The 13,749-nt window shown below is 41.8% G+C and overlaps 1 protein-coding gene across 1 annotated transcript in view; it reads left to right on the top strand.

The window, feature by feature from the left end:
* LOC126470982 (uncharacterized) overlaps positions 1 to 12,157 on the top strand; it is a 74,437-nt gene extending 62,280 nt beyond the window's left edge. The window contains exons 2-4 of the mRNA XM_050099027.1: positions 7,040 to 7,139; positions 11,604 to 11,680; positions 11,785 to 12,157. Coding sequence (XP_049954984.1) covers positions 7,089 to 7,139; positions 11,604 to 11,680; positions 11,785 to 12,157 — 501 coding nt within the window. The 5' untranslated portion in view covers positions 7,040 to 7,088. The remainder of the gene's footprint in view (positions 1 to 7,039; positions 7,140 to 11,603; positions 11,681 to 11,784) is intronic.
* Positions 12,158 to 13,749: the final 1,592 nt, after the last annotated feature.

Genomic DNA, 13,749 nt, shown 5'->3' with positions numbered 1-13,749 from the left:
GAAGGCCAGGATGGAGATACAGCAGTTCAGGTCAACACAAGAAATGCCGGACCAGGCCTATCCCCACTAACAGGCAAACATCTGAGTCAGTGATTCTGCCTATGCCACGTTTCGTGACCTCACTCCATGATAGCGGTCTGTATAATTGCCCTGCACTATTCATGCCAGCTCATCTGCATCTTCTATGTCTGTAGGTTATGGGCGCTCAACAGCGAGCTTATCAGCGCCATAGGTTCGACGATAGTATGTATTGCACACAATGATTCATGATTCCACAGTTACGTTTGACAATTAATATTTGTTGCTGTCTCACCGCCGAAAAGTAAAGTTCCACATAAGAAAAAGATAACATAAATGATCGTCCTTCATCACTGTTAACGTAGTAACACCAAGAGCTTGTCGTAATCTGGATCGTGACCCAGCTCGTAACGTAGATCGTGACGTAATCACTGCTATGCAACTACACCATAGCAATGGGTCCCAGGGAGAGTGATGATGGCTTCTGGGCAGCATAGCGCAGCTTGTGCCCCAGAGGCGGCTGTGGAACGCCGTAGGCGACCGGCGAGTGGCCTGAAGCGAAATTTCAACTGCAACTGGCCGCTAGAACTTTTTTTTATTTTTTTGTGGGACGTTGTGATAGTGTCACCGGTTTAGTGCAATCTGCCTTGGTGTAGGAGTAAAATCTTCCTAATTTCAAAGACATCATTGTACTGCACGTGTTAAGGTTTGGCGGTGGTACTTGAAGTCCAGTACCACCCTTCGACGGTGAGAGTTCGGTGTTGTCGGAAAGAAGTGACATTATTGCATTGGTAGTTACAGTGGTCGCCATACCAAGAATTTCGTACGATGAGTGACTGTATAAAAACTGTCGCATTATGAATGTCCATTCCAGGGTAATCGTTAGCCGTGGTTCGAATCCAAGTCCTTGAGAATGGTAAGAGGAACAGTGTGGTGGTACCAGTGCTGTGGGGAGGCGTGGTGCTAATGTGCTGCAAGCTATTTACCGTGTCATGGAGGATGTCGTACCTTCTCTCGAATGGCCATCTTTGGAGGGACGATGCAAGTCTCCTCGTGAAGGACTGCAATCCTCGAGACTGGAGAGGAATGCAGGCTCCACTGAAGCACCTTCTCCTGCAGGCCTTGGAGGGTCGGCATCCTGGAGGCACTTACTGTGGTCCTCGCCATGGAACCATAAGTAAGGGAAGGGTGGGTAACCATACAGTACAGTTACTGTTGAAGAGTGGTTACAATGTTTTCATCCTCTTTTGAGTGACGTGCTCCACAAGCTGGTAGAAGAACTGTTATTTATCCATGTGGACTTCTAGATATTTGGTATCTGGGGACAATGGGACCTGGCTGCCTCTGGAGCCGAGCAATGAGCTGGCCATTGTTGCGGCTGGTCGTATAGAACGCCATATCGTCGCCATATTGCATCAGGTGTCAGTGTGGGATGATTGGCATATCATTAACATAAATGTTAAGGACGATGGGAGAGGACACAGACCGTTGAGGGGTACCCATTGACATTTTACGTATCCTCAAGCATTTTCCTTGCTGTGTAACCAGGAAGGTCCTATCACAGAGGAAATCATCAAAGATCTTAAAAGATCCTATCACAGAGAAAATCATCAGCGAGCTTAATATACAGGGTAATTATAATTAAAGTTAAACTTTCAAACGGAATATTATCGGAGAAGGGGAAAACGTATGGTAGAAGAAAAATAAATAGTTACAAAATGTAGCAATTGGCGCTGTAAGCATCATAATTTAATAGTGGTCGACTACAAATGACAAACGAATCATACAACAATGCCTAACGTGTACGTTTGACATTAAACGAACTGTACTACTGAGTATGTATGGGTGTACAGGTGTGATACTGCTAGTTACGTAACCCATCCACCATGGCAAGGTCATATCACATCGGATGGGAAAAATCGGTTTTTAATTGTCCTGGGGCCAAAAACCGCATAAAAAGCACCATTCACATGCCAAGAACCGCATAAAAAGCATGAATCAAAATCAAATCGAATTATTAATTTCCGTGGGACTCGCGCAAAACATGTTCAATATGCTGTCCACTGTTTTCAGCAACAAGTTGAAATCGAGAAACAACATGTTCCACAACTGATCGAAGTGTTTCCGGGATCACGTTCAGAATGTGTTGCACAATGCGTGCCTTCATTGAAGCTAAGTTTGCAATCGGAACACTGAACGCAACGTCTTTCAGATAGCCCTACAGCCAGAAGTCACACAGATTAAGATCAGGTGATCGGGACGGCCAGGCTGTCGGAAAATGGCGGCTGATAATTCTAGCATTTCCGAAATGGCGCTGCAGCAGCTGCTTAACTGGATTTGCTATGTGCAGAGGTGCGTCATATTGCATAAAAATGATCCCATCCGCACATCCACGCTGTTGGAGAGCTGGAATGACGTGGTAGAGCAAAAGACACTCATTGAGCTTACTACTGACGGTACAGGCTACAGGACCGGAAGCACCTGTCTCTTCGAAAAAATATGACCCTATGATAAATGATGGCGTAAACCCGCATCACACAGTGACATTTTCAGGATAAAGTGGTACTGGTTGGTTTGCGTGAGGATTTTCCGTTGCCATATTCGACAGTTCTGTGTGCTGACATTTGTTGTCAGGTGGAAGTTGAGGCGTGGCGCCTTATATCGCTCCTGTCTAGAGCCTGTGTAACGGGAGAATGACTCATGCGTGCACATTGCACAGTGACAGGTGGCCTGAAGCGGGTTCAGTCGAGAACGTAGTTTTAATTTTCACCCACCAGAGTCCAGTAGTGCACAGAGACATTCAAGAAACAGGTCAAGAGAATGTTTTTGTGAATTGTTCTGTTTAATCCTTGAAGGTTTTTTTTGTTTTATGTTTGTACAGTTTTGTATATGCTTTTAGTCCTGTGAATGATGCGTGAATGGACGTAGATCATTGTTCTACTGATAAACGCTGTACGAACTAGCGTGAGAAATTTTTAAGCCAGTGTGAATGCAGACGACGGGGAATTTTGTATCATAATATGTTACGTAAGTTTATGGTAAAAGGAAGGCTAATTCGAGTGCAAATGAAAATTGTTAATAATGTAAAGTAGAAACAAAATATCACAATGTTAACTATTTATTTCGGGAAAAAGCACAGTTCGAAAGTGTGTTATTTGTTGAGTGGTTAGTCATGAAAAGCGCGGACTAACGTGGGAGAATAATGTTTTTCTATTGGCCTTAAAGAAAACTGACCAATCAGAACGAGTATTCTCCCCGCGCCTTTTCTCTTGAAGATGTAGAATGCTTACAGCAGTCTAAGTAATCGGAGCCCAGCCTTCCAGTGGTACGGTCGTGTGTAGTATGAGCTCCGAAGGAAGTTAAAGTTTGCCGGTTTTAACTGTGGTGCATGCCACAAAAGTGCTTTAAAGTGTAGGCATATTTATTCCGACATGGTTTTTTTTATAGAAAGTACGGATTTTTTAAGTAATTTCATGTATGAGAAAAGACAGTAGTTCCGCGTGACATATTGAGCAGATTGGTGACTAAAAACTGGAGTGCTTTAGACACTGATAAACTATATGGCGAGCATTTTCATTTAAGAACAATCCGTGCTTAGTAGCTGTTCGGATTTCGGGAAATACGTTACCATAGTCTTGCTAACATGAATGAAAGGGTTTGTGCATGACTGTGTTAGGATTGAGCACTGGCTTCGCAGTGACTTGTAATTCGAATATACCGAAGTTTTGCCAGTATTTTCACTTTTCATTCAAAATGAAGACCTCTTCCCGATTCTTAGAACAGTTACGTTGTACGCAGCCTGGTGCGAGTTGCAGTACGCTGGTTTTCTGCTCCGTTTCCTACCGGCGATCTGCAGCAACGAGTTCACAGGTAGGTGCAAGTTTAACAGGAGGAAAAGGAACCGCGCCGCTGCAAACTGGGCTTCGTCGGTCCACAAAATCTTCCACGGCCAATCATTGTCCACTTCCATGAGCGGACGAAATTCTAAAGCAAAGGTCTCTCTTGCTGGCAGGTCAACAGGAAACAACTTGTGCACATGGGTAATTTTTAATGGATAGCAAAGAAGGGTGTTTCGTAGGATTTTACGCACCGTGCTCACGGTATGTCCAATGTTCGGGCAATTCCCCGTGCACTACACGTCTGCATACCACCATTCGTCTCCCCCTGCATTTCTGTGGCCACTGCTTCCACTGACGTCGAATCAAATCATTTCCTCCCTCTACCAGGTTGCACACCAAAAGAAACCGTCTTTTCGAATTTCCTAATCATTTTCTCCAGACGCACGGCAGTCGTTATACCAACGCGTTTTTTCAAACCCTTCAGTTTCCGAAACTTCTGCAGAGAGACGTGTGCACAGTCATTGCTCTTATAATACAGTTTTACAAGCAGTGCGTCCGCAGCTCGTGGTCGTGCGGTAGCGTTCTCGCTTCTCACGCCCGGGTTCCCGGGTTCGATTCCCGGCGGGGTCAGGGATTTTCTCTGCCTCGTGATGACTGGGTGTTGTGTGCTGTCATTAGGTTAGTTGGGTTTAAGTAGTTCTAAGTTCTAGGGGACTGATGACCGTAGATGTTAAGTCCCATAGTGCTCAGAGCCATTTGAACCATTTGAACAAGCAGTGCGCGATCCTGCCTTGAGCCAGTCATGGCGAACGTCGCAGACGCGAAAGGAGGAAAAGCTGTGTACCCGGCGTGTTTATACCAACTTCAATGGGTGGTGCGCATGACAGGTGTTTTCATCTACGCATTCTGACATATATATCGGCATCTATTGATCAGTTTTCACTTTTTTTTCTTCTGCCATACGTTTTCGGCCATCTCCGATAACATTCCGTTGCAATTTGACGTCATTGTGACCAGTGGTGTTATTTCTAGAGCGTTTTGAAAGTTTAACTTTAGTTCAAATGGCTCTGAGCACTATGCGACTTAACTTTTCAGGTCATCAGTCGCCTAAAACTTAGAACTAATTAAACCTAACTAACCTAAGGACATCACAGTCATCCATGCCCGAGGCAGGATTCTAACCTGCGACCGTAGCGTCGCTCGGCTCCAGACTGCAGCGCCTAGAACCGCACGGCCACTCCGGCCGGCTAACTTTAGTTATAATCATCCTGTATGTTGTACTGTAGGTGCCTACTGTAGATAAAACCATAATAATTACGTTATTCTCATGTATGTTAGAAATCCGTATTATTAAAATGAGCGATTTTTTAAGATCATGATATTTGATGTACAGGGTGATCAAAAAGTCTGTATAAATTTGAAAACTTAATAAACCACGGAATAATGTAGATAGAGAGGTAAAAATTGACACACATTCTTGGAATGACATGGGGTTTTATTAGAACAGGATGGCGTTCCACCCCATATTGCTAGTCGCGTGAAAGATCTCTTGCGCGCGTCATTTGGTGATGATCGTGTGTTCAGCTGCCACTTTCGTCATGCTTGGCCTCCCAGGTCCCCATACCTCAGTCCGTGCTATTATTGGCTTTGGGGTTACCTGAAGTCGCAAGTGAAACGTGATCCACCGACATGTCTAGGAAAGCTGAAAGACAACATCCGACGCCAATGCCTCACTATAACTCCGGACATGCTTTACAGTGCTGTTCACAAAATTATTCCTCGACTACAGCTATTGTTGAGGAATGACGGTGGACATATTGAGCATTTCCTGTAAAGAACATCATCTTTGCTTTGTCTTACTTTGTTGTGCTAATTATTGTTATTCTGATCAGATGAAGCGCCGTCTGTCGGACATGTTTTCAACTTTTGTACTTTTTTTTTTTTTTTGTTCTAATAAAACCCCATGTCATCCCAAGCATGTACCTCTCTATTTACATTATTCCGTGATTTATTCAGTTTTCAAATTTATACTGACTTTTTGGTCACCCGGTACTTTTAAAAAAGAGTATATGGTCCTGTCGCTCCCAAACTGTATTACACAATTTGAGGACAGAGGGTGCTTCTGTGCCCACTTCAGCCACCGCCGACTTGAGCCCTACTGAACAGCTATGGAACGCATCGAGAGAAATGCGTCCTAGCACTGACCAATCTTCGTTAAGTTGTATGCTGCGACTGAGCGGTCGTGGATTAGGATGATTCCATAAAGCTTCCATGTTTCATGGAGCCCGTGCCACCCCTCCGTCATCGGCCCAATTTCGAGAGCAATTTTGTTGTCCGGATGTATTTGGCCGCGTATTTGAAATCGGTACTGTGACATACAGACGGCAATGGGTGTATAATTATGTCCCAGAAACCCCTTCAAAAAATTTTTGAGATCTATGTCGATGACCTGTAAATTTCAATTAGACATAACTAATAAATACGGGCAATCGATTATCTTACAAAACATCAGAGAAGAAGAAAGTCCCTGCAACTTCCGTGGTGACTATACATTGTGGATGTATTATTTTAAATCTGTCTTTTTGTTAACGAGAAAAGTTCTTCGGAGAACAGGCGCCGACTCCATAGGACTTGAGGGGGCCGGGCCCCTCAAAAATTATATTACGTTTTGAAAATCATAAAATTATGTTGGAATTGTTTATTTTCCTCGTTTGACGATTGTTACCTTTTAAAATATATTCAGTAGTGAGTGAAAACAAATAATTATTACAGTAGTAAGCAGGTTAACTGAAAACGAGTGGTGTGAATAATGATAGTGTTGCGGTGTTGCGAGCACACTTAGAATTTGTCCCTGTGCACGAACCTTCGGGTGAAGTCTGGCGTCGGCGAGCCAGCGCTTCGCCCGCGGCGACATCAAAAGGACTGGAGCAGAAGCGCCTGGAGCCCTAGCGCTTTGCGTTGCCTTGATGCTTTGAGACATTACGACGCCGCGGCTATATAAAGCCCACCCTGCTGTCGCAGTCATTCAGTGTGGATAGTTTTGTTCAGTGCATGCTGCAGACGTGCTTAGTGTTCCGACTTTAGTGACTAGTGGACTATTTTATATGACTATATTTTATTCGTTTACTTTAGTCTCTTAGTGTATAGTGAATTAAGTTTGCAGTGGATAAATTTGTTACCAGAAAGGCGCGCTTGGAAGTTGATGATACTGCAAGCCAACCCCCAACGATTATGGTGTCATCAATTGATTCGTCGTCTTCAGGCGAGAACCTGGACAATCCGGTAAGGGAATATCATTTCAGAAGTCTTAGTTGATCAAATATACGTGGCTAGAATATGAAGCATCTACCGAAAAAGTTTTTTGCAAAACCTGCAAAGAGGGCAGATGCTAAAAATCTATTACAATTTTCTTCAAAAAAAGAAGATGCATTTACTTCCGTAGGGTTTTCTAACTGGAAAAAGGATTTGGAAAAATTCCGTCTTCATGAAAACACGTTTACACATAAAGAAGGTGTTCTGAAACTAAATTCCATCACTAACCAAAGTGTGGCCTCCCAATTGAATGAACAGTTAGATATTGATATAAAGAAAGGCCTTTTAGCTCTTGAGACAATTTTTACTACCGTGCAGTTTCTATGCTGACAAGGACTAGCAATTAGAGGGCACGAAGATGTAAACTCAATTTTTTTTTCAATTGTTAGAACTCCGAAAGAATGACATACCTGAGTTTAAAGATTGGGAATCATTGATCTACTAGGAAAGTATGGGTTGAGAAAAGTATTGCTTCAATCAAGATGACTGAATATTTTCCTATCATGGTTGATGAAACAAGTGGTTCTTCGATTCACGGACAAGTGTCATTTTGTATTTGTACTGTCGATGATTCCTTAATCATCAATGAAGACTTTATTGGCTTATACGAGACCCCCATCACTGAATCACAAACTCTGTTTAGTATTTTAAAAGACGTTTTTGCTCCTCTTGCTTGTCAATGGATGATGGTACCTCGAGAGGTAAGGTCAAAGGACTAAAAAAGTTAGTTTTGGATATACAACCAAAATCACGTTATGTGCACTGCACTGGTCAGAGTTTAGATTTGGCAGTTGTAGACAGTCTTCGCCATCTTATGTCTATGAGAGATATTATGGCTATAGCCAAGGACTTAATAAACACCGTAAGGGAATCCAACAAAAGGATGGAACTTATCAGAAGCATACGCTGTGAGAGCGCCAACGACCAAGCTGGTCTACAACCCCTTTGCTCGACTCGATGGACCATGCAAGCTCCTAGTATCTTGAGAATACTGAAAAACTTTGAAGAACTTCTAGAGCTTTTTGAAACATGTGCGGGCTACCTTGAGTCAATGTTACAATTCAAGATTTATTTCTTTTTACGTCTTTATTGCCATATAATGAACCAAGTAGAGGATTTCAATGAAAAAATTTAGTGTCCTCATCTAAGTGTTGCTGATCTGGAAAAAATGTATGAGGGGTTGATTTGTATATTGAATGGAAGGCGTGATAGTTTTGCCCACTTTTGGGAAATGTGTTTAAAAGAAAAACCTTCACAAGTTGAGGATCCTTCGCTTCCTCTGAATCGAAGTATACCAAACAAGCCAGCTCACCGCACAGTGTCAAAAACCCAAAGGAATACTACAAAGCTATTTACACTGAAGCTTGTGGAAAGGTGCAATCTTGCATTACTGAGCGGTTTCTTTCAACTGGACTTACACAGGTCATTCCAGTTGAACAAGAGTGCTTTCTTTTAGTAAACAGAGGTGGAAAAAATTTGGAAAAGTCAACCGAGGTTTTCGAAAATGGCCGAGACATTGAAAGAGTGCGCTTACACTTGAATATGTTAGCCGATATCACTAATAAAAAACAACTGGTCTCAAAAAACACGTGTAATGTAAGAAAGTACATTACACAAGAGCCTGCAGTTGGAGAACTGTTATGTGAAGTAGTGAAGTGCATTAAGCCTCTCAAAGTAGTTCCAATCACGACAGCAACAGCAGAACGATCATTTAGCGCCCTTAGACGTCTGAAGTCATATCTCCGATCAACGATGGGGCAGAAGCGATTGAACACCGAGATGTTTTGGATGAATTGGATATTCGACCAGTCATCAACGACTTCATATTCAGTAATCCAGTCAGACCGTCGACAATGCACCATTCTAAAGACTTTCTAGCCCTAATAATGGCATTTAGAGCAATATTTAAAATCTTTATAAAATAGAGGATTAAATACATACATAATGTTAAATTTTCAGTTTCGAAATATTACTACTAGTTTAGTACTGTATTACTACATTACTATAGTACTATACTTCAATATTTTTAGGGTGTATGACCCAATTAAAACCCGCTATTTACATACTTTTTTACTGAAAGTATTAGGCATTCTGTATTAGCTGTATTAAATCATTAACTTTGAGGTACCGTTTTTATTTAATGAACCCTGAGCCTTATTCAGAGTAAGCTTAAATTAGCTATATCACTTATTGATCAAAGTGCAGTTACTGTGCGACAGCAATATTTTATGTTTTATTCTTTCAATGACACGTAGTTTAGGATTTATGTAAATATAATTTCAGTCTTTTGAGAGCTATATATTCACTGCTCTGTAATAGTCTATAAGCATGAATATTACTGTACATTAAATTAGCTTTTTACGAAAATACCGTGCATGTTTATGTTTTGTTTCTTTTTTCAAAGGCGAAACATGTGTCAGGCTTGTCGAGTTTCCCCGAGTGCCAAGTTATCGAGAGGCCAGTTTTCGTGGTTCTAATGTTGATCATATGACTCTAAAATACTTTAAAAAATTTAAAACTCACTATTTTTCATCTAAAAATTAGAAAATTTTCCCGGGGGAAGACCCCAGTATGCCCCCCCCCCCCTCCAATATTTTTTATTAGTCGGCGCCCCTGCTTCGGAGACTAACAGTACTCATAAGTAGTGGGAATTAATAAGAATATTTCTGTACATAGTTAAATAGTGTGTAAAGCTATCTGCCTTTTAGAATCTTGTGGCAAAACATGAGAGGTGAGGAATTATGTGTTTCCAAATAGTAACGTAGTTCCGAGCCAATGCAATACTTTTTTATAAAATAAAACTCAACACTGCTAAAAAATTGTGTTTATTGATTACCAAAAGGCTACTTGCGACTCTACCAACAATGTACGTAAATGAGAGAGAAAATTTTGTATGGTTTCTACATGTAATTTTGCTGTCAAGACAGTTAATGTTCAGGCAATAAATGTGAATACTCGCTACACGAATATTTTCGTAGATTTTTTGCCACTGGCTGACAGCAAGGAAAAAAAAGACATCGCTAATTAAAGGTACAACACTGTTACAAGCTTTTAGTATCCAGAGCCATCTCACATTTTCGGAAGCAAAGAGAATAGTGGCGAACGGCGAAATACTTTTAAAATTTCACACTGATCTGACTACACACTTGTTGGAGAGCCAATATATTGCAAGTGAAATTTATAATTGTTGTCATATGGTTCCGGTACGCTATTTGGAAGGATTGGTTATTATCTTTAGGCAGTAAACTATAAAAATTTGGTGAAACTTCCGTGCATTTGTATAACAACTCTACCAGAGCAGTTTGAACTTACCGGTAGTGACGCCACTCGTTTTCCTAACCCCCCGCCCTCCCCCCCCCGGCCACCTTATTTAGTTTCAGTGTTAATGGTCGTAAGCCGGACGTGTTTCCCAACATGGTGAGTCTCTGATGTCGTGCAGTAAATTCGCTTACTGCAATTACTAAATTAATTTGTAACATGTAATTTTTAGCTATCCCAGTAGCTCAGTTCATTCCAGTAAATGTGAACGTTAATAATCTTGAGTTACAAACCATCGTGCTGAACTAGCAATTCTGGTTATGGCAGCTAAATCAGAGCATAAATGCAGTTTCTGGCCAATGAATGTATGAAATTAAGTCAGCTAACTTTCTAAGGGCTGGAGACAATAACTTCAGCGTAGCTTAAGCTATTTTAAATCCAAAATGCCAACTGTTCTGGTACAGTATACAGTTCACGATTGTATGTTCCCCTTAAGAGCGCTGTTTCTTTTGTAAGTGTATTTGATACCTTCTTGTTATTTTTGCGCGAAATCAACTTTTCTCTCTTATATTCTTAGTTCAGCTCTACGACCAAAAAGTAAACGAAGATTTTAATTCTCGCCCAAATCATTTCAGTTGACGCCATATTGCAAAATGTATTGTTCATCTTGTGGGCCCTATTATGAACATTGCCAGATCCCACGTTCCAGTACGAGTAAAAAAAGATACTACATGCCCAGTATACATCACTTACATTATTGTTGCGGTTATTTCTTTACTCGTGTTGGAACGTGGGGTCTCGGAATTTTGAAATAGAGAAATACAGAGGCGCACCAAAAACCGTTCTTATTGCTTACCCGTCCGTAATGGAATACAGTTGCACCAAAATGATATGGTGTAGTTTGCACCTTCCGCTGTCATCCGGCAGAATACAATTACTGATGCAAATAAGATAGGTACTTGTTTCTAAAATAAGGTTTAATTCATTGAAGCTAAACTATCAGTGAGACACTTCACTTTCTAGAAGAACACTAATGTAGTGTTATGTTCTATTTTTCTCAGTTTTTCTGTGAATGCGTTCATAGTTTTCGTTGCTTTATTATATCGTGACTGCAGCCAGATATAGTTCATTGCTGTCTTTTCTCACTGTTGCTGTGGGCGCCATTCTTTGTTTCAGGACAACGATGGTGATAAGCGTCCACGCAGCGAGCCGGATTTGAGAAAATATGATTTGGCGAAATCGAAGAACGTGAGGTACGTCAACAGTCACCCATTATTCATTAACCAATAGAGTTCCCCACGTGAAACATAATTTCAGTACTCTCACGTTTTTTATTTTTTCTACTTTTTCTCTCCAGTAGTCGCGATTCTGCACGAAATGTCGTTCCTAAGCAAAGAGAGCGTCAACTTGATCAAACCGTGAAAGGCCAGAAGTTGGTCAAAGCACGAGGGCAGTACTCCAAATACCCCCAGGACTGGGGTAAACATCTGCAAAATGTAGAGACCCCGCTTCAAGAAATGCGTCGTTTAATGGGCACCCTCGAACTGAATCAGCCAGTGCCATCATCAAGTACGAGTCAGGATACTGCACAGGCCAGCAGTAAGACAAAACAGACTCAGGGCACCCTCGAAATGAATCAGCCGGTGCCAGCATCAAGTACGAGTCAGGATACTGCACAGGCCAGCAGTAAGATAAAACAGACTCAGGAACAAAGTGCAGACTCAAATTGATGGTATCCGAAGACCCGCCCATGCTGGATACCACAAGCTTAAGGACATCTGCAGGTAACTCTATTCATTTATTGCCACTCATTTTTCTTCTTGGAAACAGAGACTGAAAGAGAACAAACCACAGGTGGCATGTGTGCATTGTGTCAGCTTACACTGTAAAGAGAGTGTGGATGGTCCAATTGGAATGATGCTGAGGGGTAAATTCAGCTTTTCCTACTGAGGTGACTGTATATTTGTTAGACACTGCTGGCAGCGGTGGTCTCGCGGTTCTAGGCGCGCAGTCCGGAACCGTGTGATTGCTACAGTCGCAGGTTCGAATCCTGCCTTGGGCATGGATGTGTGTGATGTCCTTCGGTTAGTTAGGTTTAAGTAGTTCTAAGTTCTAGGGGACTGATGACCACCGCAGTTGAGTCCCATAGTGCTCAGAGCCATTTGAACCATTTTGTTAGACACTGACCTGGAGGCCATAGTCTCTTTGTTTTTATTAGTGAGTGGCATAGCAGAGAAACGCCATTATGTAATTAAGTGGTTATACTGGACAGGTAGTGAAGGCTATCTGAACAACAACGACTATACCATGAAGCGTTTTGGCGTATGAGGTTCTGGACTACTTTTGGGTAAATCCACTTTCCATATTTCAGCATAACAGTGTCCAAGTTCAAGTGGTGAAGGATATACAACCCTGTTTCATACAAAAACACTATTTATCCATCATAAATTTTCACCTGTCTGCATCCTGTCAAGTGCATCTCATGAACTGGTAGACAACTTATTCACCATGATCTTTCAGCAACCATAGCTAATACTTTGTAGTCTCACATGCAAAAGATGTAAAGGAAGATCTCCTAGCAACATGTACTATCTCAGATTGCATCATTTGAGACCTTACACAGTTCAAAATTGTCAAAGTCTGAAATCTTTTTTTTCCCCCCCGTATAACCTTTGCATTAAAAAAATGTTCAAATGTGTGTGAAATCTTATGGGACTTAACTGCTAAGGTTATCAGTCCCTAAGCTTACACACTACTTAACCTAAATTATCTTAAGGACAAACACACACACCCATGCCCGAGGGAGGACTTGACCCTCTGGCGGGACCAGCCGCACAGTCCATAAATGCAGCACCTTAGACCGCTCGGCTAATCCTGCGCGGCCCTTTGCATCATTTGAGACCTTAAACAATTCGAAATTGTCAAAGTCAGAAATCTTTTTTTTTTTTCATATAACCTATGTTTTTCATATACATTATATCTGGTAGATCTTAATTTTAATCACATATATTCTTGGCTGAGCGATTTTATAAATGTTCATGTACAGAGTGTTGTTGTTGTTGTGGTCTTCAGTCCTGAGACTGGTTTGATGCAGCTCTCCATGCTACTCTATCCTCTGCAAGCTTCATCATCTCTCAGTACCTACTGCAACCTACATCCTTCTGAATCTGCTGAGTGTATTCATCTCTTGGTCTCCCTCTACGATTTTTACCCTCCACAGCCAGCCGAAGTGGCCGTGCGGTTCTCGGCGGTGCAGTCTGGAACTGCGAGACCGCTACAGTCGCTGGTTCAAATCCTGCCTCGGGCATGGATGTGTGTGATG

This window comes from Schistocerca serialis, chromosome 3 (assembly GCF_023864345.2).
Source record: "Schistocerca serialis cubense isolate TAMUIC-IGC-003099 chromosome 3, iqSchSeri2.2, whole genome shotgun sequence".
Taxonomy (NCBI): domain Eukaryota; kingdom Metazoa; phylum Arthropoda; class Insecta; order Orthoptera; family Acrididae; genus Schistocerca; species Schistocerca serialis.
The sequence above is the reverse complement of the archived record's forward strand: the minus strand, read 5'-3'. Positions and strand labels throughout refer to the sequence as shown.